This window comes from Lutra lutra, chromosome 18 (assembly GCF_902655055.1).
Source record: "Lutra lutra chromosome 18, mLutLut1.2, whole genome shotgun sequence".
NCBI classification, from domain to species: Eukaryota; Metazoa; Chordata; class Mammalia; order Carnivora; family Mustelidae; genus Lutra; species Lutra lutra.
In genome coordinates this window covers 22,531,372-22,555,894 of record NC_062295.1, presented here as the reverse complement: position 1 = coordinate 22,555,894, position 24,523 = coordinate 22,531,372, and the positions used below count along the sequence as shown (strand labels likewise).

The 24,523-nt window shown below is 55.7% G+C and overlaps 2 protein-coding genes across 7 annotated transcripts; both read left to right on the top strand.

Moving 5' to 3' along the window:
- Positions 1-4,506: 4,506 nt before the first annotated feature.
- On the top strand, positions 4,507-12,388 carry SPNS1 (SPNS lysolipid transporter 1, lysophospholipid). Of its 3 annotated transcripts, none has more exons than XM_047714046.1 (13): positions 4,507-4,622; positions 4,875-5,166; positions 5,265-5,330; positions 6,924-7,060; positions 8,230-8,381; positions 8,502-8,568; positions 9,383-9,528; positions 9,824-9,979; positions 10,268-10,457; positions 10,837-10,902; positions 11,159-11,257; positions 11,587-11,758; positions 12,041-12,388. In XM_047714046.1, exons 2-13 carry the CDS (start codon positions 4,926-4,928, stop codon positions 12,133-12,135), a joined length of 1,587 nt encoding a protein of 528 aa, XP_047570002.1. In that variant the 5' UTR covers positions 4,507-4,622; positions 4,875-4,925; the 3' UTR covers positions 12,136-12,388. The 3 variants fall into 3 exon arrangements, with proteins under 3 accessions (XP_047570002.1, XP_047570004.1, XP_047570003.1); XM_047714048.1 differs by having other exon boundaries at positions 4,554-4,622; positions 4,962-5,166; XM_047714047.1 differs by having other exon boundaries at positions 4,587-4,660.
- Positions 12,389-12,501: 113 nt separating this feature from the next.
- On the top strand, positions 12,502-16,972 carry LAT (linker for activation of T cells). Of its 4 annotated transcripts, XM_047714053.1 has the most exons (12): positions 12,502-13,380; positions 13,532-13,559; positions 13,667-13,701; positions 13,963-14,050; positions 14,198-14,250; positions 14,345-14,374; positions 14,459-14,519; positions 14,604-14,698; positions 16,111-16,173; positions 16,298-16,360; positions 16,481-16,573; positions 16,701-16,972. In XM_047714053.1, exons 1-11 carry the CDS (start codon positions 13,287-13,289, stop codon positions 16,564-16,566), a joined length of 696 nt encoding a protein of 231 aa, XP_047570009.1. In that variant the 5' UTR covers positions 12,502-13,286; the 3' UTR covers positions 16,567-16,573; positions 16,701-16,972. The 4 variants fall into 4 exon arrangements, with proteins under 4 accessions (XP_047570009.1, XP_047570008.1, XP_047570006.1 ...); XM_047714052.1 differs by having other exon boundaries at positions 14,345-14,519; XM_047714050.1 differs by lacking the exons at positions 16,111-16,173; positions 16,298-16,360; positions 16,481-16,573; positions 16,701-16,972 and adding an exon at positions 14,949-16,104 and having other exon boundaries at positions 14,604-14,758.
- Positions 16,973-24,523: the final 7,551 nt, after the last annotated feature.

Below are 24,523 nucleotides of genomic sequence, written 5' to 3'. Positions count from 1 at the left end.
TTAATATTATTATTTAAAAATTTTTTTTTAAAAAAATATTTTATATATTTATTTGTCAGAGAGAGAGGGAGCACAAGCAGGCAGAGGCAGAGAGAGAAGCAGGCTCCCCGCTGAGCAAGGAGCCCTATGTGGGACTTGATCCTGGGACCTTGGGATCATGACCTGAGCCGAAGGCAGCTGCTTAACTGATTGAGCCACCCAAGCGTCCCTATTTTTTATTTTTTAATGGTTTTATTTATTTATTTGGCAGAGAGAGCAAGAGAGCACAAGCAGGGAGAGACGGAGAGGGAGAAGCAGGCTCCCCGCTGAGTAGGGAGCCCAATCCAGAACTTGATACCAGGACCCTGGGATCATGACTTGAGTGGAAGGCAGGCGCTTAACCGACTAAGCCACCCAGGCACCCCTAGAAACCACTCATTTTATTTTTATTTATTTATTTTAAAAGATTTTATTTATTTATTTAACAGATCACAAGTAGGCAGGGAGGCAGGCAGAGAGAGGGAAGCAGGCTCCCCGCTGAGCAGAGAGCCTGATGCGGGGCTCCATCCCCGGACCCTGAGATCATGACCTGAGCTTAAGGCAGAGGCTTAACCCACTGAGCCAGCCTGGCGCCCCAAGACCACTCATTTTAAAAGAATTTGTGTGTCTTGGGGCACCTGGATGGCTCAGTGGGTTAAAGCCTCTGCCTTCAGTTCAGGTCATGATCCCAGGGTTCTGGGATCGAGCCCCGATGCTCTCTGCTCGGCGGGGAGCCTGCTTCCCTCTCTCTGCCTGCCTCTCTGCCTACTTGTGATCTCTGTCAAATAAATAAAAATTAAAAAAAAAAAGAATTTGTGTGTCTTCTATGATGAGAAAGATTATTCATCCCTTTGATTAAAGGATCACTTGGCAGGTGGTCTTTTTTATTTTGTTTTTTATTTTTATAGATTTTATTATTTGAGAGAGAGTGCACAAGCCGGGGTCAGGGTTGCGGGCAGAGGGAGAGGGAGAAGCAGACTTCTCACTGAGCAGGGAGCCCAACCCAGAGATTATGACCTGAGCCAAAAGCAGACACTTAACCACCTGGGCCACCCGGGTGCCCTTCCAGAGATTTTATTTTTAAGTCCTCTCTACATGCAATGTGGGGCTTGAATTCACAGCCCAAGATCAAGAGTCGCGCGCCCCACTGGGTGGTCTTTTTAAACTCTCCTGAAAACAAAACAAAACAGCAAACAAAAAACTCTCCTAATTAGAAACAAACTTTCAAAGCTAGAGTGGGCACTTAACTCGTTGCCACATACCAACCTCGGTACTTTTCATGATCTCATTCATCCTTCAAGCGCCTGCAAGGTAGGTGGTGGTATTATTCCCATTCCCCAGAAGAGAAAAGAAGTTTAGAGCAGTGAACCCGCCCCAGACCTCACTGGCACCGAATGCAGAGCCAGATGGAAGACTGGGTGCACCTGACCTATGATGAGAGCAGCGCTTCTCATACTTGAACCCTTGAGCCCAGGAGCTTGTGAAATGCACGCGTGTGGTTGGCATTAAGCCATGGGGTCCGAGATGCTGCATTTCCAACAAGCTCTCAGGTGTTGGGATCAGGTTGCTGACCACACCTGGAGGAGCAAGGTGCAGTTTTTTTTTCCAGATAGCTTCACAGCTTCCTGTCTCCCCGACCCCTGTCATTCCTTCTGTGAGGGCCCCCGTGGCACTGGTCATGTCCTCTTGTGTGCATCCCAGCTCAGCCCGGGACCAGGGGCTGGCTTAGCACACTCTTCCACTCATTGGTCTCTGTCTCCCCTGCTAGACTGTAAGCTCCTTGGAAACAAATACTGTGATCTTGTTCTCCAGAATCCCCAGCTCAGTGTCAGCTGCCTCTTAACCCCCATATCTGCTCCGTCGCCCACCCAACTCAGCTGCCCCAGATGGTTCTAAAAGGGGTTCACTTCCCTCTCTCCATCCCACCCTGGAGCAAGCTGCTGCCCGCAGCCTGGTCCAGTGCCTGACAGGTCAGGTCGCTCTGCTGGCTCTCGGGCCCCCCATCCAAGTACAGTGCACCCAAAGGGATCTTCTCAAACGCAAGTCCGAGTTTATTTTTATTTTTTTTTTAAGATTTATTTATTTGAGAGAGAGAGTGTGTGTGTGCATGAGCGGGGGGGAGGAGCAGAGGGAGAAGAAGACCCCCTGCTGGCCAGGGAGGCTGCTGTGGGGCTTATCCCAGGACCCTGAGATCGTGACTCAGAGCAGAGGCAGACCCTTAACGACTGAGCCACCCAGGCGCTGCCCCCATTTCTTTTTTATCTTTTTATTTTTATTTTTTTGTTTTTAAGATTTTATTTTCATTTGCGAGAGAAGAAACACAAGCAGGGGGAGAGGGAGAAGCAGGCTTCCCCCTGAGCAGGAAGCCCGATGCCGGGCTCCATTCCAGGGCCCCAGCAAGACCTGAGCCGAAGGCGGATGCTTAACAACAGAGCCACCCAAGCGCCCGACTTTGCAAATATTTTCTCTCAGACTATAGCTTGCGTTTTCTTTTTCACAGGTGCAATTTTACATGTGTATGGATATCCGTCTCCTCCAGATAAGCCTCCAGAGGGCAGGGACTAAATCTGCTTTGCCTGACACCTGGCATAATGCCAGTCACATAGTAGATGCTCAGTAATCTTTTGTTGAGGAAATTTGGGGACTAGACTGTGATCTGAAGTTCTTCTCGGCCTCCTTCCCTTAGACCCTCAGGGAAGGCCAGGCTCAAGTTTATCAAACATGAAATATCTTCTGGGGTGATGCCAATGAGGGGTATTCATGACTTAAATGGCTTCTGATAAGACCTCTTGGGGACCCCATGCTCTCCCCATGCGACTCAATAATTTCAGTAGAAGGTTTTAGAGATCTGCTTGGAAGAGGGGTCTTTTGGGCACCTGGGTGGCTCAGTCAAACGTCTGCCTTCAGCTCAGGTCATAATCCCAGGGTTGTGGGATCCAGCCCCGCATGGGACTCCCCACTGGTGGGAAAGCTGCTTCTCCTTCTCCCACTACCCCCGCTCCCACCGCACATGCTCGCTCTCTCTCAAATAAATACATAAAATCTTTCCCTCTCCCTCTCTCCCTGCTTGTGTTTCTTCTCTCCCTATCTCTCTCTGTCAAACAAATAAATAAAAAGTATTAAAAAAGAAGAGGTTTTTGTTGTTGTTGTTTTTTAAAAGATTTTATTTTTATTTATTGGGATGCCTGGGTGGCTCAGTTGGGTAAGCCTCTGCCTTCAGCTCAGGTCATGATCCCAGGGTCCCGGAATCATGTCCTACATGGGACTCCCTGGTGGTGGGGAACCCGCTTCTCCTGCTATCCCCCAACCCCACCGCTTGCGCTGGGTAGCTCTCTTTAAAATAAATAAAAAATTTTAAGTGAAAATTTTTTTTCTTTTTTAAGACTATTTATTTATTTGACAGAAAGAGAGAGATCACGAGTAGGCAGAGAGGCTGGCAGAGTGAGAGAGGGGGAAGCAGGCTCCCTGCTAAGCAGAGAGCCCCACGCGGGGCTGATCCCAGCACTCCCAGATCACGACCGTAGCCAAAGGCAGAGGTTTAACCCACTAAGCCACCCAGGAGCCCCTAAAGTAAATAAAATCTTTTTAAAAAGTCTTTTAAAAAAATCTTTTTTAAAAAGGATTTTGCTTATTTACTTGAGGAGGGGGAGAGAGCACAGGCAGGGGGAGCAGAAGAGGGAGAGGGAGAAGCAGCACTTCTCCGTTGAGCAGGGAGCCGCATGGCGGGGCTCCATCTCAGGACCCTGGGCTCATGACCAGAGCCAAAGGCAGAAGCTTAAACAAGTGACCCATCCGGGTGCCCCGGAAGTATATTAATTTCACTGGAGTGTACGGTTATTACTGTAGCTTGGAGATTGGAGCTGGGGGCACTAAAGAACCACTCCAAGCTATTCTTTGGTACCAGGGCTCTGGTCTGGGGTCTTTGAGTCTAGACCCGCAGCTAGGAGAATCCCAGATGAGACCACCAGAGGGCGCCAGGGCTTCAGTCTCGGTTGGAGGTGAGGCAAACCTGAGGGTCCGGGACCCTCCCTTCAGTGTCCACCGGGAAGCTCAGGAGTTGACAGGCAGTTAGCTTGTGGAATCGGAAACATAGGGACGGGGCCGTTCCCGAGGCAGCTGTTCAGCTTTCATCCATTCAACGCATCCTGAGCGTGTTTGAAGCCCAAACCGGACATGGAGGAAGGGTCACTGCCAAGAGCGAGAACAGGTCTTTGGAGTTTCTGGAGATAAACTACTTCCAGAACCTTTTCCGATACCATTATCTCGTTTGATCTCTTTGATAAGAAACGTGCCCCAAGGGAGCTGCAGATAAGCGAGCGGAGATTCCGAGGGTTGGGCAACTTCACGGGTTCCGGGCGACTCCGGGCGGGAACGCAGGCGTAGCAGGCACGTCTGGGACCCGCCCCGGTTGCCCAGGCGACCGGCCGGTAGTCACGTGACGGGGGAGCTGGCGGCGCGGCGCCTCCGTAGGCGGGTGGCGGTCACGTGTCCAGGGCTTGCTCCAGGGGCTGTCGGCCTCCACGGCTGCAGCGTCACATGACCGGCTCCAGGGCAACATGGCGGCGGCCGTGGTGCAGCGCCGGGGTTGAGCGACAGTGACTGCAGTGGGTTCTACCGGGTGTGAGGGGAGGCGTCCTCCTGGGCAAGGGTTGGGGGTCAGCCCTCCCACCCCGCTCTGTCCCCGGCGTCACTCGCCGCGCGCTGTGTCTGCCGGGACGGGGAGGCATGACGGGCAGGGCCCGGGTTCCATCCCAGCCGTGCTTCGTGCTTCCGGGCAAGCGCCTCCGGGTGTCTGGGCGCACCTCCCTCGCCGGGCTTCCCTCCATCCCCCTTCCTCCAGCCTCCTCCCCTCGCAGGTGGGATCGTCGGTAGGACCGGAGCGCGGGCGGGCGAGGCCCCCGGGGACCATGTCCGGGTCCGACACCGCGCCCTTCCTCAGCCAGGCGGATGACACGGACGACGGGCCGGCGCCCGGCACCCCGGGGTTACCGGGGTCCCTGGGGAACTCCAAGTCCGAGGATCCCGAGGTCCCGGACCGGGAGGGGCTGCAGCGCATCACCGGCTTGTCTCCGGGTCGTTCGGCTCTCATAGTGGCAGTGCTGTGCTACATCAACCTTCTCAACTACATGGACCGCTTCACCGTGGCTGGTACTGACTTCTGGGAGGACGTCAGACTAGGGGAAGGGAGTGGGGAGGTCCTGGAGGTACGGCTGCCTCGCCGAGCCCATCCCGAGTCTTCTTCCCAGGCGTCCTTCCAGACATTGAGCAGTTCTTCAGCATCGGAGACAGCAGCTCTGGCCTCATCCAGACGGGTGAGTGGAGTTCCCTTTCGGGTACAGTAGCTTTTCTTCCTTTTCTCCCCCAAATGGGGTTATGAGCCGGTATGCCTGTGGCCTCATTAATAGAGGTAGAGCGGTCAGACTTAGTGGAGGGGGAAAGATGGCCCTTATTCTTCTTTGGGCTGTCCTCAGTTTAGTTAGGATACCACATTTTAAATGGCAGTCAGTTGAGTGTAATGGTCAAGACAGACCTGGGTTTAAATCTCAGCTTTCCACTTACTCGGTGTGATGTCAGGCAAGGCCCTCAATCTCTCTAAGGCTCACTTTTCTTGTGGGGGAGGTGGAACTAGTCGTAACCCAGAGCACCTCCTGGGGCTGATGTGAGGATTATATGCAAGTTAATTCTTATAAAATGTGTGGTACGGTGTCCAGAGCCTGGTAGGCCCCCAATAAGTAATGGAAGAAGGGGGTTCTGGAGTGGGGAGAGTTGAGTTTTATTTGTTCAGAACCTTGGGATTTATGGAAGAGGCAAAACCAAGGCCAAATCCTCTTTTCCTTCCTTTTTTCCTTCATTTGTTCCATGGACATTTCTGAGCACTTGCCCTGGAAGAGGTGATAACATGCACATAACTTGGCCAGGACCTTTTACGCCCATCTCATCCTCCCATCAGCTGAAGAGTTGCTGTCATTATTACTTTACAGAAAATGTAGGTAGTACTGTCTACATTTTTATGGAGAAACTGAGGCTTAGAGAAAAGTTCTGGCTTGCCTGGAGTCACACAACAAGTGAGAGGAGAGGAATTTGAGAGATCTTGAAGGGTTCTTTACTCTGCCCCAGGCCAGAAAAAGCACCAAGAGGTATTCAAGGCAAAGTCTAGAGGAATGAGAACGTCCTACAGGTCAGGGTCTGCAAAGCTTTCAGAAGGTGTTGCGTTAGAGGAGAAACAAGTCTTTGTCAGCGCCATTCACTTTTTTCATTCAACACATGTTTACCAAGCACCTGTTTGTATGTGGGGGAGATACAGCCATGGCCGATACCGGCAAGGCCCTTGTCTTTATGGAGCTGGCATTGTACTGGGAATGATGGCACCAATCCTTAACCTAAACTAAGAATGAGATAATTTTCGGTAGGAGTCTTTTGTAAAAGAGAACCGGGTAATTGTGATAAAGAGAGATTGAACACGTGGGGCCTGGGACGGTTTCCAAGCTGAAGGTTCTGTGATGCTCAGGTGAGAGGAGAAATGTCCCCATTGGGGACGAACAGTGGGCGTCAGAAGTCCTAGGATGATATTGGGCTTGGCAGTGGGGCCTTTGGGATGCAGAGAAGGGAGAGTGGAGGAGCACAAGGTCGGGGAGGTAGGGAGGGGCTAGATAAGATAGTGCCTGGTGGGCGAGCCTGGGTACAGAATCTGGATTTTGCTCTTGGCTGGATGGGAGGAAGTGATGGGTCCACTGGGCCATTCATTCCACAATGGAAGGTTTGAAAGATGCGGCTGGATTTCTCTGGCCAGAGCTCTGGTTGTTTTAGGATTGGGAGTTAATCCTGGCCCCCTTGGCCTCCCTGAGCTGGGGTCAGGGTGGGCGAGGGGTCCTGGGGCCGGGCTGTGACTCTCTGCTTCCCCTCAGTGTTCATCTCCAGTTACATGGTGTTGGCACCTGTGTTTGGCTACCTGGGTGACAGGTACAATCGGAAGTATCTGATGTGCGGGGGCATTGCCTTCTGGTCCCTGGTGACACTGGGGTCGTCCTTCATCCCCAGAGAGGTGAGGCCCCATGCTGGCTCCTACTTCCAGCTCCCTCCCCACCCCCCACCCCCCGCCCCCAACTACCCATCAGTCTTGGCTGCTGCTCTTGGGAGTCATTGCAGACTGGGCCTGGGAAACTTCTGCTCTTCCCTGGGTCCATGCCATATTATATTCCCTGCTTGCCTGAGTTAATCTGCCTATCCCATCCTCTCCTTTGTTCTTCTAGAACATTCTTCTGTCCATCACCCTCTTTCCCCTGACCATTATTGACTCCTTCCACACCACACCTCAGCACTCCAGTTCTGCAGCACGGGAAAGACCTCACCTGGACTGTCTGTTCTCCCTCTTCTCCTTCCTCATCAGACTTCCCACAAGGCCCCCTTGACCCAGCTGCAGTCTGGGTGAAGGAGCAGTCAGGGAGAGGCTCTCACTTTGCTGGCACTTCCTCTCCTCCCACTCACCATGGAACCCTGCCTGCCAGCCTCCATTGCCACTCCATTGCCAAAGTGAACAGTGACCTTTTGGTTGCTAAATGTGGCCCCTACTTCCTAATCCTGCTCTTGCTAGATCCCCCAGGAGCCTCTGGCTCCACTGACCCACTTCCTTCCAGAAACTCTCTGGTTTGCCAGTCTTCCCGGTTTTCCTCCTGCCTCCCTGGCTGTTGCTTCTTTGCTCCTTTGAAAGCAACTCTGTCTGTTCTCATTCTCTGCCCTGGAAGTCTGTCCTTAGCCCCAAGTTAAGGACACTATGTACCAGGCACTATGTACTCTCCTTGGCCAGATCCTACCCTGTCCTTAACCTCAGGTGTCTTTGGTGGACAAATAAACCTCTGCCTGAGACCCTTACTCACCAGGGAGGTGTCTTGGGTGGTAGAAGTCAAGATTTATCTTGCCCCTGCCGGGCGCAACGTACTATATAGAACTTACATTGTCCAATCCTGGTGATAGTTACGTGAGCAAGCTATTATTTTCCCCCTTTTGCAGATGAGGAGTCTGAGGCTCAGAGAGGTTAAGTTGCTTTCCCAAAGTCACAGCTAGGAAGTAGTGGAGCCAGGATTCAAGCTCAGGTCTGTCAAGTTCAGGCCTCTCCCGCCATCCATGCCTCGCCTCTCCAGAGCTGGCTGGGGAGGGAGGCTGGGAGGCTGGCTGCAGGGTGGGGTGCCACCTCCCCCATGTTTCGTTTCCCAGCGATTCTGGCTGCTCCTCCTGACCCGGGGCCTGGTGGGGGTTGGGGAAGCCAGTTACTCCACCATTGCGCCCACCCTCATCGCTGACCTCTTCGTGGCAGACCAGCGGAGTCGGATGCTCAGCGTGTTCTATTTTGCCATCCCAGTGGGCAGGTGAGTGGGGCTCAGGGCTGGTGGGGGTCCGGTGGGGGGATGGGCGCGGGAGGTGGAAGGACCTGGCCTGGGGCCGGACTGATCGGCCATCCCCTCTTGTCTCCCGCCCCCTTTCCCCAGTGGTCTGGGTTACATTGCAGGCTCCAAAGTGAAGGATGTGGCCGGGGACTGGCACTGGGCTCTGCGGGTGAGTGTGGACACAGCCTGGGGGAAGGTCAGCAATGTTCTCATGGATTCTCCCTTTCCTACCTTCAGACACCATGCTCCCTACGCCCTCACCTTTAAGGCAGTGGTCACTCTGCCAAGCCTGTGTAGGGAGCCTGGCTGCCCTCACCACGAAGCCACCTGCTAAACAGAACTCTTAGTTGCCGGTGACAGGCGCCCCGGAAGACAAAAGCCTGTGGCTTTTGTAATGGAGAGTCCCAGGGTGAGCTTCTGGTGACGCTGGATCCAGGACTCCCCCTTCGTCCCAGGAATTCAGCCGTCCTTTTTCTCCGCTTTACTTTCCTCTGTGTCAGTGTCATTCTCAAGCCAGTGAAAGCTCCACGCGTTTATCTTCCTGTTTAGAAACTTCGGCACCCTGGATCCTTGAGCAATAGTCCTGGATGGTGTCTGATTAGATGAACGTGGGTCACGTGCCTGCCATTGAATCAATCACGGAGGCCAGGGAGGTTAACATGACTCTTGTCGGCCCAGTCTGGGTTATGAGCCCCGCCCTGTTTGAACCACATGGATTAAGAGAAGTGGGGGGAGTAGTTTCCCAAAAGGAAATTAGGGTGCTGTTACCAAAGAGGGAGCAGTTAGGCTTGCGGAAACAGGGGCCCTTGGTGGCATTTACCTCTCCCTTGGAATGCAGGCTCAGAGCCTGCCCGTGAGCAGACAGCTGCTGGGGGTTTGAGGCCTTGGGGCCCGAATTGTCTTTGTACACCTCACTTCCTTCTGGCCCCAGGGGTTCAGTGTGTCCCTGTCTGTGCCCATCCTAAAGCCTACTCTTTCCCCAGGTGACTCCAGGTCTAGGGGTGGTGGCTGTTCTGCTGCTGTTCCTGGTAGTACGGGAGCCACCAAGGGGAGCTGTGGAGCGCCACTTGGACTCCCCACCCCTCAACCCCACCTCCTGGTGGGCAGATCTGAGGGCTCTGGCAAGAAAGTGAGTTTACTTCCATTCTAGCCCAACATCTGAGTTCCCCGGGGCAGGAGGGCTGCTGTCCAGTTTGAGATTTACATGAGTGTGGTCTCTGTTTTCTGCCTGGCTGGCCGGCCCTCAGGGCCAGGCATTCGGTCACCACTGCCCCCTTGTGGCAGCTGTTTGAATTACAGGCCCAGATCTGGAAGCCAAGACCGCTTCCCTACCCAGCATCTTGACCTTACTAAAATAAGCCAGGGAGGGAGAAAGCCCTGACACCTCAGTGGAGCCTGACTTCCTTCTTCCCAAATGTCTGCAGTCCTAGTTTCATCTTCTCTTCCCTTGGCTTCACTGCTGTGGCCTTTGTCACGGGCTCCCTGGCTCTTTGGGCTCCTGCATTCTTGCTGCGTTCCCGTGTGGTCTTGGGGGAGACCCCGCCCTGCCTTCCTGGAGACTCCTGCTCTTCCTCTGACAGGTACCAGATGGGGGTGATGCTAGGTAGCAGGTAGCAGGGATGCAGGTAGCAGGGGATGTAGTGGAGAGAGTCACTGATTCAGACTCAGGCTACTTCCTCTCCCAGTGCACTTTCCTGGGCTGGGAAATAGGCGATGGGCTGATATCATCCTCTCGTTGTAGCTTTACGACCCATGGGGTCCTGGATGGACCTGAGTTGTGTGGGCGGCTGGGAGGGACCATCTCCTTCTCCAGGCCATGGGGGTGAGGCAAGGAGGACTGGCCCCCATTCCCCTCCCCCTGCCCCCAGCCTCATCTTTGGGCTCATCACCTGCCTGACCGGGGTCCTGGGTGTGGGCCTGGGTGTGGAGACCAGCCGCCGCCTCCGCCGTTCCAACCCCCGGGCTGACCCACTGGTCTGCGCTGCTGGCCTCTTGGGCTCCGCGCCCTTCCTCTTCTTGTCCCTTGCCTGTGCCCGTGGTAGCATCGTGGCCACCTATGTGAGTAGCCAGCAGCCATCAAAGCGGGTGTTCTGGGTCTGGGGTGCACTGGGGCGGGACCGGGGTGCACAGGGGGTGGGACGGGGGTCAACCAGTGTAGTGGTTTGAAGACAGCTTGAACCAGAATGCCTGCTTTCGAATCTCAGCTCTCGCTCTTCCCAGCTGTGTGACATTTGGCAAGCGAGTTCATCTCTCTGTGCTCAGTTTCATCATCTGTCAAATAGGAATAATAGCTTTGTCTCACAGGGCTGTTCTGAAGATTAAATTAAATGAGTCCACAGGTGGGTCTGTACACAGTATACCCTCCGGATGTTGGCGCTTCTTGTGATGAAGCAACTCCCCTTCCCCCCCTCCCCGGTCTCCCCCTCCAACCCCCCAGATTTTCATCTTTATTGGAGAGACACTGCTGTCCATGAACTGGGCCATTGTAGCTGACATTCTGTTGGTGAGTAGGTGGGTCACTGCAGGGTTAGCCCAGAGGCTGACGGGAGCGGGGGGGGGGGGGGCAGGAGGCCTCACCTGCCTTCATTATAGCTTTTACCCCTTTTTCAAAACTCAAACCCAGACCGACTTGAGTCAGCCCCAGATGGGCCTGTAGTCTGAGCCTATAGCCCACTCACACCCCTGAGCTGGGGTTCCTTCTGGGCTCAGCCTGGGCTGAGCCTTGGCTGTGTCCTTGCCCTCTGCCCCTCCTCCCCCAGTACGTGGTGATTCCCACACGACGTTCCACTGCCGAGGCCTTCCAGATTGTGCTGTCCCACCTGCTGGGTGATGCCGGGAGCCCCTACCTCATTGGCCTGGTGAGCACTGCCTCTCGGCTGCGCCTGGGGTGGGGTTCGGGGGATCCCGTGTTTCTGGCACTGGCTGTCGGCCTAAGCTGGGGCTGACTTCAAACGGCTGAGCCCAGTGAAGTGTCTGTGCTCTGTGCCAGACCCCCCTCATCTTGGACTGTCAGCCAGGCAGGTGGCATTTCGTCTTTGCACGTTCCCGTTCCACAGTGAGGCCACTGCTTTCCCTGGTCTTCCAGACCACCTCTCTCTGCTGGCCCTGACTACTTTGTTCTTCTGGAGTTCGGGGCTCCCTCTCCAGGACCAACACTCCTGGCTTTCCTTTTCTCATCTCCCTGCAGATCTCCGACCGCCTCCGCCGGAGCTGGCCGCCCTCCTTCTTGTCCGAGTTCCGGGCCCTGCAGTTCTCGCTTATGCTCTGCGCCTTCGTTGGGGCTCTGGGTGGGGCCGCCTTCCTGGGCACGGCCATCTTCATCGAGGGGGACCGCCGACGGGCCCAGCTGCACGTGCAGGGTCAGTGGGGGCTTCCCTTTGTCCACCCATGGCTCCTCGCCCAGCTTCACGATGCTACCTGCTCGTCCATCTGTCTGTCCCGGCCCGTGTCCCTGGCTTCTCTCAGCCCACGACCCTTCCCCCTTGTTCGGCTTTGGGTCTCCCTGTCCACCAAGCTGACGTCCCACGGTGCCCACAGCTCTGCTGCCCCGTCTACTTTCCACTGCCTCTTGGTCCCCCTCCCTGGCTTTGCATTTTTCTGTCAATCCAGCCCTGGCTCTGACCACCACCTGCCCCCTGCAGGTCTGCTGCGTGAGACAGGGCCCACAGACGACCGCATTGTGGTACCCCAGCGAGGCCGCTCCACCCGGGTCCCCGTGTCCAGTGTGCTCATCTGAGGGGCCGTGACTTGCCACCTGCATACCTACCACAGCTGGCCCAGGCCCACCTGGAAGGAGCCCGGGCCCAAACCTTCGGTCTGGCCCAGCTTCTAAGAGTGGCCTTGGGCCACGTTCCAGCTCCCACACACTACACCGGCAACAGCTAAGGGCAAGGGGTGGCGGGTCTGGGAGGGGGGGTTCCCCTCCCTAGGAGCGGCCCCAGGGGCTTGGTGCTATTTGTAACTGAATAAAATTTGTATCCAGACCCCGAGTGCCTGCCTGAATCTCTTACCTCTGACTGCTAGACAGCAGGGGATGCCCCCTCCCTAGCTCCAAGACTCCGGCGGCCATGGGGTTGCTCCGGTGGGACCTTGGGCTAATCCCTGCCCTCCTGGGCTGGGCGAACAAGGGTATGGAGTGAACTAGCTCTGTGTGACCGTGAGTCACGCCCGTGGTTCCCCGAGAGCCCGCCCCTCTTGGCAGGCCAACCAGGGCAAGGTGGGGTGGGCATTGCCCCGTGCCCCTCAAAACTCCCAGAGGCAGGGCCTCCCTCCTGGCTGCCCCCTCCAGCCATAGCTACGGAGGCTGTGGCTCTTGGCTGGCCTGTAAGTGTCTTGCCTTCCTTCTGGTAGGAGTTGCTGCTCCTTGTCCCAGAGGCCAGCAGACCCTGCTTGAGGGCTCCGGGGTGGAGGGGTGGCTCTCCAGGCCTCTTCCTCCCCCTCCCCACTGGCTGGGTGGGGGTGGGAAGGGGGCGGGTGCAGCCAGGCTGAGCCTGATGATTTCCTGCCCTCACTCGGGGCTCACCACAGCTTCCTGCCGCAGGCGGGCAGGCACTGAGAGAAGCAGACGCCTCGCTGAGTGGCAGGTAGGGCTGGGGCGCAGCGGCTGCGCAGGGGGACCGGCGCCCCACACTCCGGCCCAAAGCCTGGCCGGAGGGTCTGGGGATCACGGGGCTTCCCCCAGCCAGTGCTGACGCCCCCCACGCCACCAAACAAGGGGAGGGGGCCCAGCGACGGGCCCAAGGAAGGCACAGCTGCTGACGCTCAGGCTTCCAGGCTGGTGCCCACTCAGCTCCCGCACCCCTGCTGGCCCAGCCCTCACCCTGCGGCAGCTCAGCCCTCGAGGGTGTGCGGCGGGCAGCCGGGCCTAGTGCGCGACGTCTGCTGCAGATGGAGGCCGTGGTCCTCATCCCCTACGTGCTGGGCCTCGTCTTGCTGCCTCTCCTGGCCGTGGCCCTGTGCGTGCGCTGTCGGGAGCTGCCAGGTGAGTGGGGGCCACCCGGTGATGCCCCTGCAGGGATCCCCAGCCCTCCTTGGCCCCTCATGCCACCCTAACCCTCCCTTCTTCTGCCCTGCTTTAGTCCCCTCTCCCCCCCGTCCCCCCTCTTCCTGTCTCACTGACTTCTCTTCCCCAGGCTCTTATGACACTGCGGCCTCTGACAGGTGAGTTGCCTATGGGGCCCTTATGGCCCCCTCCTTACCCTGTGTGGCCTTGGGGATGGGAGTGGGGGCCTCTCCTGCCCCTGACCAAGCCCTGTCTCTCCTGCCAGCCTGACCCCAAGTAGCATCGTGCTCAAACGACCTCGTGAGTACCTGGGGGGTCCCCTTCCCTCGGGCGTAGGGGACAGGGTCCCCTGGCATATGAGAGAGCGTGTGCCTTTATTCAGGTCCTAGTGGCTGCCCACATGGCCTTGACCGGAGCTGGGGATGGGGAAGGAGAGGGGTGTCATCGGGCCTGTCCAGGGCATGGGAGGGGTCTCGGGGTGAGTCTGTCCACCAAGGACTCCATGAGGACAGGGGCAAGATTCCGGACTCATTCCTTGAGCTTGGTCCCATGTGTCCTCAGCCACAGTTGTGCCCTGGCCATCAGCTGCCTCCTATGGGCCTGTGACCTCCTATCCACCCCTGAGCCAGCCGGACCTGCTCCCTATCCCGTAAGTAGCATCCTCCCTTCTGAATCCTCCCTCTACTCCCCTCACCTCTGTAGACTGGGATGGGGTGGGGGGGTCCCTTTCCCGGTTACAACCCCTCTTGCCCCCCAGAGCCCCATCCCAGCATGACCTCTGACCTTTGACTCTCAGGAGGTCCCCACAGCCGCCCCGCATGCCGTCTTCCCGGCAGGACTCAGATGGTGGTAAGTGTGAGGCTCGGGCCCAGAGGGCTGGGGCTGGGCAGAGGAGAGAGCCCATCTGAGCCAACTCAGCTTCCCTCTTGCTCTCTCTCCAAAGCCAACAGTGTGGCAAGCTATGAGAACGAGGGTACGTCTGGGGCCCCGGGTGCCCTGCTCGCAGGGAGGCTGGTGCCCAGCCTGGGCCCTGCTGATCGCTGTGTCACTACCCCAGCACCCGTCTGTGAGGACGACGACGAGGACGAGGAGGAGGACTATCCCAATGAAGGCTACTTGTGAGTGGCCAGGTGGGGGGTTGGGGGCCGTGGCCCTGGGGGTCCTCGCTCATCCGCTTCCCTCCTCCCCTGACTTCCCCTCAGGGAGGTGCTTCCCGACAGCACACCGGCCACCAGCACCGTTGTCCCACCAGCTCCTGTGCCCAGCAACCCCGGCCTCCGAGACAGCGCCTTCTCCAGTGAGTTGGCCCTCCTGACTGGGCTGTGGCCCCCCGGCGCTTCCCTCTCCTGTGATTTCTCCGACGCTCGCCACCCCTCCATGTTCTCTCTTCTCTCTTTCTACACCCTGTCCCTCAGGGTGGGCTTCTGCACTGATCCTCTGATTTCCTTCCTTTTCCTGTCATCTTTCCTATTTCGTTGTTTTCCCCTTCTATTGTCTACGTGGTCTCTTAGAGTTTGCGCCTCTTAGACTCTTCTCTTGTCTCTCCCGCCTGGAATCTCTTTCTTGGCCTCTGGCATTCCTTCCCCACAGTCTCCCATCTTGTTTCACGGAGGCCGTGTCATCTTGTAAGTCTCTAAGGATATTGATTAGAGCTGGTCTGCTGGGGGTGGGGGGGTGGTTGGGAAGTTTTCTTCTGTTTCCGGCATCATTTCGGTTTCCTTTGAGCTGCTTTTCTCCCTTCGTGTTGGTCTCATGCTGCCTGTTAGGGGCTGCCTTCCGTGTCTGGTTTTCTGTCACTGTCCTCATTCTCTGGCCAACTTGCCATCTGTGCTAGCTCTTCTTGTCATTCAGAGGTTTATCATCACCCGCCCCCCGCCCCGTACTTACTGGAAACCTCTCATGTCAGGGTGAGAGCTAGCTCGGGGCCTACTGCCTGCCCTCCTAAGAGTGTTTTGTGCGTTAGCTTATTAAACCTCATGATTCCTGGGTGCTGTTGAGCCCAGCTCTTCCCCTCTTGAGCCTCGTTGTCCCAGCTGTGCGACAGGAGGGATTCTTTATTTACCAGACACACTTGTTGGAGGACAGGCCTCATTTTTATATTCTCTGCTTTAGTTCTCATGACAGCCCTGGGAGGCGGGTGCCGTTGCTCAGCCTCTTTTACTGATGAGAACCCCAAGACCCAGAGAGATTATGTACCTCATGTGAGGTTACATGACTGTTAGTGCCAGAGCTGGGTTTGAACCGCTGGCTCCAAAGCCCACCTAGTCCACGGCCTCATGGAGAAACGAGTCCACATAAAAGGACAAGATGGCGCCAATGGTGACAGGTGCTGGAAGGCACTGAGATGAGAGTGGGGGGTCAGGCAGGTCTGGCTGATGGGACCCATGGGGAACAATACTTCGGACTCAGCATGGACCTGAGTGTTGTGTGCACCCAGAGTGTAGGCTCTCTGTCCCTGTCCCCAGCCTGGGGGACATGCCAGAGTCTGTCTGCTCCCTTGGTTCCACTCCCTCTCATCATCTCTGGCCAGGTTGCCCTACTTCTCGCTGTCACCAAGGCCTCTGTGGGCCCCCCCAGCCCAGGGCTGGCAGTGAGGCAGCCTCTGGAATCAGTGGGTAGGGGTCTGGGGCTGGCCAGCTAGGTTGCTGTGGGGAGTCTGTGCGCAGGGCTCTGGGTGACGGTGCCTGGGGGGCCCTGCTTCTCCTGCAGTGGAGTCCGGGGAGGATTATGTGAATGTTCCTGAGAGCGAGGAGAGTGCAGACGCGTCTCTGGGTGAGTGACTGGTGCCCACGGGGGTCCCCTTCCCGTCCTTCACCCCGCCGTGGCCCTCTTTCTGAGTGTCCTGCTCACTCACCCTCCACGTGGCCATCCCCCGCTTCTGCTCTGCCCCTTGCAGATGGGAGCCGGGAGTATGTGAACGTGTCCCAGGAGCTGCCGCCCATGGCTAGGACCGAACCTGGTGTGTGTGGGGCTGGGGAGGGGTAGGAATGGAGGGGGCGGCTGAAGCTCAGGGAGCCCACCTGGGGAAGGGGGGACAGGGAGGTCTGTGAGCTAAAGACCTCCCTCCAACCCCTCCCAGCTGTTCTGAGCTCCCAGAAGGTGGAGGATGAGGACGACGAAGAAGAGGGAGCTCCAGATTATGAGAATCTGCAGGGCCTTAACTGAGGGTCTGGTGAGAGGCCCCACCCACCCTGCCCTGCCCCCCGCAGCCCTATGCTTAGACTCCTTCAGGGACCCCTCTGACCCCCGTTGACCTCCTGACTTTGCAACCCTTCCCTCCTCCTGCCTTGTTGTTTCAGCGTGAGGCCAAGCCCGACCTGGAACCAGCCTCGCCGGGAGCCCCCCACCCCCACTGAACTGGGCGGCTGGCAGGGCTCTGGATGGGGGCCCTACATGGCACCCCGCCCTGATGCCAGCCTGAGATCAGTCTGAGAGTCTCCCCCCTAACTTATTGTCACTTTGGGGTATAGCCTGTGTGCCCCCAGCACTGCACCTTCTGACGTAGCCTGAGAATGAACTATCCCGGCCCCGGCTCTATTCTGCAGGAGAATAAAGGCTGATGTGGTCTGTAGCGCTCTTGAGTTTAGGGGGCCCAGTGGGTGGGAGTCCGCGTGAGGGGGCCATGTGGGAGTGTGTGTGTATGTGTGTGTGTGCACAAGCCCGTGTGTGCCTCTTGGGGGAGGGTCTCCATCCCCCCAACCCTGGGGCCACCATGCTCTGGACGGTCCTGACCCAGTCCTGGGATCCACCGAATGTTGGCAGAGACATGGCTCTGGCACGTTGGTGCGAGGCAAGTCTGACCCAGGCTGCCACTTCTGGGCTCCGGTGCGTGCCCCCATGAGACAGTCCATGGATGCGGCAGATGATGGCCGGGATGATGGGAGGGCAGGGCCTGGGGGCGCCCTGGGTGTGAAGCGGACGCCTAGAGCAAGACCACTTCCCCTCGGCCCCCTGTTTATCCATCTTTAAAGCAATGGGTGGATTAGATCCCGGGGCAGCTGAAAGGTAACGTGCCGAGCAGCCTTTTCGGACCTTGGTGTGCAGATGATTCCTTTGGAGGTCAGGCCAAAATGCAGATTCCGAGTGAGTAGGTCCGGGCCTGACAGTCTGCATTTCAAAGAAGCTACCAAGGGCTTCTGACAGCCCCGTTCCGAGAACCACACTTTGAGCAGCTTCTGGTGGCTGACTCGGTCACTGTGACTGGCTCTGGTCTGGGCATGAAACCCAACCTGGGCCACTGAGGACTGGCCTTGGGATGCCAGCAGGAAGAATCTGGAAGGCGAAGCTGTTCTTATTCATGGCAATTGGTAAACTGGAAGAACACATTCCAAGAGCCCCTACTTGGAGAGCCGCCTGAGAAGGAAGGTAATGTGAAGGACAGACTGGCCCAGAAATGGATAGGACCAGCTTCCTGTTGGCGTCCAAATTCCTGGATCCAGTAATACCTGAAGCGAGATGCCCCCCTCCAGCTTCCCAGTTATGTGGGCCAATAAATTCCCAATTGTCTTCAACCGGCTTGACTTGGGGTTTCTCTTGCATATGACAAAGTAGCCCAGAGAGATGCACACAGTTCTCAGCGTCCTCTGTGGGCTTCAAAGGCAATAGTAACAATTTATCTTCAAGCACCTGCCATGTTTCCACGCTTATCTCATTTAATCACTGCCATTCCCCTGTGGCTGGTTTACTGGGGGTATAGCCATTCACAGTTGGGGAACCAAGCCCAGAGAGGAGAAGTGATTTGCCCAAAGCCACACAGCCGAAGTGGCAAACCGGGGATTCTATCCGCAGCTGTTGGCCTCTGGAGTTCCTGCTGCCAATGTCCTTGCTCTGGCTGTTGTCCAAAGTGCTGGCTGCTGTCCAAGGGAGGCTTGTAAGAGGCCCGCTTGGAGAAGTGGGGGAGGGGAGGCCCGAGGAGAGCCCTGACAGGCTGGACGTCAACAGGCAGAGTTTATTTGGAGGAAACAGACAAGGAAAGAGGCACCTTTGTGCCTGGGCTGAGGAAGCTTTATCAAAAAGGTATGTTGGTATAAACACCTTGGCGAACAATCTAGCAACATCAGTAAAGCTGAAGATGGTGTGTCCCTTTACCTAGCAAATTCCTGGGTAAAAATCCTGAGCAAAAAGCCCTCAGGCTAAGAGGGCGGATACCAGAGGTGGGGGCAGCCTGGCGATGGTAATGGTGATGGCAGATGGAGGCCATCACTGGGAGAGTGGGTCGAGCTCTTGTAGCCCCGTCACACTGTGGGTAAATGCTCCCAGCAGGTAAAAATGAGCCCACTGGGGCAGCTCCTATCAGGGAGGATTAACGTCACCGAGAGAATATGGAGTGAGAAAAGCAAAGCAAGGTGTTTTATTTATATAAAGTTGAAAGCATGAAAATAGGTCTATATGGTTCGGGGATACACGTGAACACAAGGTAGGCAAAGGAACGAGGAGTACCAAGTTCAGGGGAGAGGCAACCCTGTGGCAGAGTGTGGGCAGTGGTTGGGAAGGATTTCAGGAAGGCCCCTGAATAAGTGATAAGTGTACTGTCTTACTCTTAAGCAGCATTGGGTTCACAAGTGTTTGATAAATGATTCTCTTAAGTGTTTGCATAGCTGAGTGATTTCATAATAAGAGAGGCCGAGGCCCAAGGAGGGAATAGGTGGTGGTAGAGGGGGTGGGGTTGGGGCAGTTTTAAGAGACAGTAAACAGGCTTAAGAGTCATGGATCTGTCTGCACCAAGCAGGTGAGTTGCATATGGTGTTCTAGCCTCAGAAGCAGCATGTGCAAAGGGCCTGAGGTGGGAGCAGAGAGGAGGCTGTTGGGAGTATCCACTTAAAAGGCGGTGGTGGGCTAAAAGGTGGTTCCTCCTAATGAAGGAGGAACAATAGAGAGAGGTGGTAGAAGGAGATGCTTGGGAGGACGAAGCAAGGGGCATGGTGATAGCCCTGCGTTGTGAAGCCTGGGGAAGTCCAAGGTGACTGTGGTACTTCTTTCCTTGGTGGATTGGGGGTAGCAGCATTCCCTGAAGCAGGAACAGCTTCCCATTTTTGCTTCTTGGGCTAGCAAGAACATGTGGCTCTGCTTCCTCCAGTCGATGAGCCAAGCAGGACAGACCAAGTCAGTGTAATGAGGTCTGTGGGGCTGGGGTTGGGGTATCTGAGCCCACTGAGGTGGCCTGTGGAAAGAATCCCTCCAAGCTTCCCCTGGAAGCTGGGTAGCAGAAATAGATTTTTTTTTTTTCCCTCAGAGTCTGTAGTTGTCGGAGGAAAGGTCAATGTAGTGAGAAGAGAGAGTGTTCTCTGAGGAGAACTGGTGCTTCTGCTGGAGTGTTCTGCTGGAGGAGACATCTGGTGCTTCTAAAAGCCATGGCTAGGCAATAGCTCTTTGAATTTGAGTTTTCTCAGAAGCAGTCCTTGAGGTGAGAGTCTTAGTGCAAGTGGTTTATTTGGGAGGTGGTCCCAAAACACTAGCAGGGGTTGTGTGCAATGCCATCCTCCCGGGGGGAGCGTGGCTACTTCTGTGTCTCCGCCCTGTAGTCCCCATCGAATTCTCCATAACTTCTGGCTTCTGGTGGCCAAAGCAAGCCTCAAGGCGGGGGAGGCAGATGACGGCAGCAGCCACTCGGGCCAGCACGCCGCAAAATGGGAGGACACACTGACCGTGACTTCTTGGGTTCTTTGTGGTGTTCAGTGTTGCGCTTCCCAAAAGGCATCTTGTGGCCCCTGCGTCCTGGGGGAAGCTTCTCAAGAAAGAATTCTGTGGTTGAGAGAGCCTGGGAAAAGCAGCGTTCTCTCGTTCCACCTTGTAGAGACGAAATGTGCAGTAGGAAGGTAATGGCTCAAGAGAGATCCTGGGATAAAATAATGTTTATCTTTGCCTAATCTGGTATTTCCCGAACTTATTTGACTTCAGGGGGAAAAAAAGTTATTATTAGCAATCTGCAGACCACCTTATAACACCTATGGAGGACATTTTTTGTTTTCCCTTTTCAAACATCCATCCATCCATCCAATCCTCCTTCTTCCAATGCTGAGGCACCATCGGATTTGCTACGGAAATATTTCTGCGGCTCTGCGGGGACCCAGGGTGCAATGGCCAATTGTCATCTCCCACCCCCTGGCCCAGTGATTGGTTGATACTGGAACATGTGACCCAACTCAGGCCAATGAGACACGTTCCTGAGACTTTGGGTGGAACTCCTGGCAAAGAGAAGCTCTTTGCGCACTGGGCATGTGCGCCTCCAGGGAGAGGCACTCGCTTGCACAGGTTGCACGTTTCTGCTTGGAGAGAGTCTTCCTGTGAATAAAGGCACCGCAGAGGCAAGCAGAGGACAGAAATGGAAATAGAAAAGTTGGGTTCTGATAGTCCATCCGAGCACCCAGATCAGTGTTCCTGAAGCCATTATTCTTAAAGAACCAATTGGCTTTTTGGGGGGGGGGGTTTGGGGGGTGCTTAGGCTAACTTGAGCCAGACTCTCTGTCAGTTGCAGGAGAGAGATTTCTGACATAACCATGGCTGCTATCATTTCCACCAAATCACAACCACAATCAGGCCACCCTGGTCTAACGATGAGCGCCTAGCAACCCATGTGAGAAAACTCCAGACTCACGTTTTTCCTCATCCTCCACCTCTTCTAACTGCCCCTGAGACACCCAGGAAGACACTTTAAGGCATGTGCCCCATCTGTCCCAGGCATCCCTTCCTCGTGCCCCACATCCCATTTTCCTCCTGCCTCAATCCCCTCAGGAAAATCTCTCCAGGTTTTCCTTACTTTTGCTTTATTTACTCAGTTTTCTTAGTCTCGGAGCTGATGAGCCACGGTTCCAGACAGAGGACTACGTTTGGTGGCAAGCATCCTGGAATACAAGGAAGACTTCGTTTTAGTTGCGACTCTGCCACTAGATTTCTGAACTCTGGGGACCTTTGAGGCTGTTGGACCTCAGTCATAAAACCTTCTCATTCTGAGGTCCATAGCCCCAAAAGGCATCCCTGGAAGTAGAAAGAAGGGATCCCTGGTTGCTGAGAAGGTTGGAAACGATCAGATGTGACTGGAGTCAGAGGCCTAAATATTATCACCACCTTCTAGTTTCGCTTCAGCCCTCCTTTCTCGAATGCCTCCATTTGTAGGTGCCCCTCATGCGGTCACAGTTCTAGCAGCTCTGGAGACCATGTGCTCCTGGGTTCCCAGCATGGGGGATGGTGCAAGATATCTGAGCATCTCCATCAAAAGCCCTACACTACTCTAGCTGCCCTAACTTGGGGGATGTGACTCCCTGAACCAGTCGCATGGCCCAGAACGCCATGTGCTGACTGACTTAGGCTTGTGTCATAAGCTCCACCCCCAATTCTGAGGGACTGGAGATGGGAAGTCTCCCAAACTTAGGGGCTATTGCTGGTAGAAAGGAGACAGCCTGAGATGCCCTGTTCCACATTACTATGTGCCACACTCATCGTTTCAGTGAGTCTTACCACACCCTCATCTATATAAGGTTGGAGGAGCCCTTCTTGCAGGAAAGAAAACAGGTTCAGGGAGGTTAAGTGATTTGCTTGAGGTCACACAGCACATTCCAAAGTTATTTACAGAATCCCAAACCCAAACCCCAAAGTCCACTTTGGGGTGGGGGAAGGAAGGCCAAGTTCTGGTTAAAAGTTAGTGCAAAGGAGAAAACAAAGAGGCAAACTAAAAGAGAAATTCCACAGAGAGTAAGTTGTGCCCTGCACAGGGACGTTTGCTAGAACTCTGGGGAAAAAGGCGTGCGCGTGCACACGCTCTCTCTCTCTCTCTTTCTGTCTTCTGGAACCAGTCAACAGGGAAGACATGAGCCTGGAGCTGCCAGATGCATGAGAAAGGCACCCGAGGGAGAAGGCAATAGAAAGGTGAGCAGTGCCACGTCAGGGAGAAAGATTCTTGGGAATGGGGGGTGGTTGAGATCCTGGATCCATCTGTGCCTGAAGCTGGATCCACCCAAGAAGTGTTTAGTTACTTGAGTTTATTAACAGTCTTCGTTCACTTGGCTCAGCTCTGGCTGGGTTTCTGTCATTTGCAAATGAAAGGGCCCTGACTCATCTAGACAGGATGCTGAGGAGCATCGACCTTCAACAGGCCCACCTTCAGACACTTACATATCCCACGCAGTGCCACACATCTCTCATATGTTTGGTCCTCGCTGTGACCCTGAGTGCGTTCCTCTCCTTATCACCCTTGGACAGATGAGGAAGTTGAGGCTCACAGGGGGCAGGTGGCTGGACCAAGCAGGGTGCTAGCGCTCCCTCCCTTAGCAGCCAGGCTACCCCTGCTCCCAACTGCCTCCTCTGTGCCCACCAGGTCCACCCGCAGGCATCAGTCCCCCTCTGCCCCTGAGCAGGGTGGGCAGCCGGGTCCACTCAGAGCACACCCAGCTGGACAGCTCCAGGGGCTGCTGGCTCTGGGGCTGCAGGGGCTGGGTCTGAACACAGTCCCTTTTCTCGAGGACACAGGGTTTCATGAGCCCAGTGGGTGGACGCTTGGGGCATCTGGGTTCCAAGAAAGAAGGGGAAGTGGGGCCTCTGGTCTCCTTCCCTGGGGGCTCTCTGGCCTGCATGTTTGGGTCCCTGTCCCAGGCTTCCTCCCTGTGCACCTGAGCGGGCCTCCGAGGTTTCCTCACCCTCTCCCACCTGGCTCCCACACTCACCAGTTTCCTTTCTGTTTCCGGATGCCCCCCCAACACCTCGTGCCTTCCACCCCAACACCCACCGACTCCCTCTCCCACTTGCCACTTTCAGTTTTGCCTCAACCTCAGGCTCTTGGCCTCCCCTCAAGTCTCCTCTTCGGGTCTGCATCTCTGGGGCACCCCCTCCCCTTTCTAGCTCTCTCTCTCCACCTACATTCCCCCCATCTCTGCCTGCTTCCCTCTGTTGCTCATCCGTCTTGGAAGCACTGTCTCTCCTCTGTCTCTCTGCCCTGTCTCTCTGTCTCTGTGCAGCTCTCTGTCTCCCATCTCTGTGTCTCTGTCTCTCTCATCTCTCTGTGGCTGTCTCTCTCTGTGATCTCTCTCCTGCTCTCTGTCTCTCTCCTCCTCTCCCTGCCCCTCCCTCCCCACATCCTGAGTTGTCTTTGGGGAACCGGAAATTTGGGGGATCGGAGAGATACTGGGAGGCTCAGCCACTGCGGCCCAGAGATAATGCGTGGAGGGTGGGGGCTGAGGCTGGATGGGGGTGGGGGATCCCAGAATCCCCTGCGTCTTCCTCCTGCCCTCTGTGTGCTGCACACAGAGACAGAGGAATTATGTCTCCTTTCTGGGCTTCAGTGCCCCCTTCTGTGGGCTAGGCCTGATGAATGAGCTGCCTCACAGGGTTGGTGAGAGAAGTCAGTCAAGCAGCCTGGGCAGAGCAGGGAGGGGCTCAGGGGGTTGGGGGACGAAGGACAGGAGGCAGCGCACATGCAGGGGAGTCTGCGAGTGAGCCTGGCTGGAGCTGAGAGGGGCTGAGAGCCCAGAGGCTCCCAGGGACCTTCCCCTTCCTGCTGTCCCTTCCCCTCCCTGCCCGTCATTTGTCCCTTCTCTACCACAGCGGGCTTCCGTCTTTAACAGCCACTGGGTCAGACTTTCTCCCCGAAGGTCCTGTCTACTCCCTGCTTTAATCCTCACAACGCCCCAGTGAGGTAGGCACCATTATCAACTTTATTTTGCAGATGGGAAACTGAGCACAGAGAAGCTGAGTGACCCACCCAAGGTCACACAGCTGGGAACCCTCCACGGGGCTAGGACTCTGAAGGAAAGGGGTAGTGGCCACAGTCTGGATGTGCTATAGACAGTGCCCGTTCGAGGCAGTGTGAACTCACCTTAAACCCTGGGGAGAGAAAGTCGTTTTCTTCTCCATTCCGAGTCTGGTTACAGACAGAGGCTCTTCTGGGTGCTACCCTTTGACGCCCTGAGACACTCGGGGCTCTGCCTTTCCCCATAGAGAGAGAGAAGCCTCAAGCTTGGGGCTCCTGAGCAGACAGCGCTACGGACTTTGAGTTGACTTGATTTCACTGGATTTGTTTGAACTTAGGGCAAGCAACCCTGGCTTTCCGTTTAGTTGCCTTGGAAATGAATTTCAGTTTATTTATTTATTTTTTAAAGATACAATTAAAAAAAATTTATTTGACACAGAGAGA

What these genes read in the sequence shown, in the direction of transcription:
- SPNS1 (XM_047714046.1), top strand. Translation starts at nt 4,926, where the DNA reads ATGTCCGGGTCCGACACCGCGCCCTTCCTCAGCCAGGCGGATGACACG. An exon ending in CTGAGGGCTCTGGCAAGAAA is followed by an intron (nt 9,529 to 9,823) that starts GTGAGTTTACTT and finishes AAATGTCTGCAG; the next exon opens with TCCTAGTTTCATCTTCTCTT. An exon ending in TCCTGCTCTTCCTCTGACAG is followed by an intron (nt 9,980 to 10,267) that starts GTACCAGATGGG and finishes CCCTGCCCCCAG; the next exon opens with CCTCATCTTTGGGCTCATCA.
- LAT (XM_047714049.1), top strand. Translation starts at nt 13,287, where the DNA reads ATGGAGGCCGTGGTCCTCATCCCCTACGTGCTGGGCCTCGTCTTGCTG. An exon ending in CATCGTGCTCAAACGACCTC is followed by an intron (nt 13,702 to 13,962) that starts GTGAGTACCTGG and finishes ATGTGTCCTCAG; the next exon opens with CCACAGTTGTGCCCTGGCCA. An exon ending in TATCCCAATGAAGGCTACTT is followed by an intron (nt 14,520 to 14,603) that starts GTGAGTGGCCAG and finishes ACTTCCCCTCAG; the next exon opens with GGAGGTGCTTCCCGACAGCA.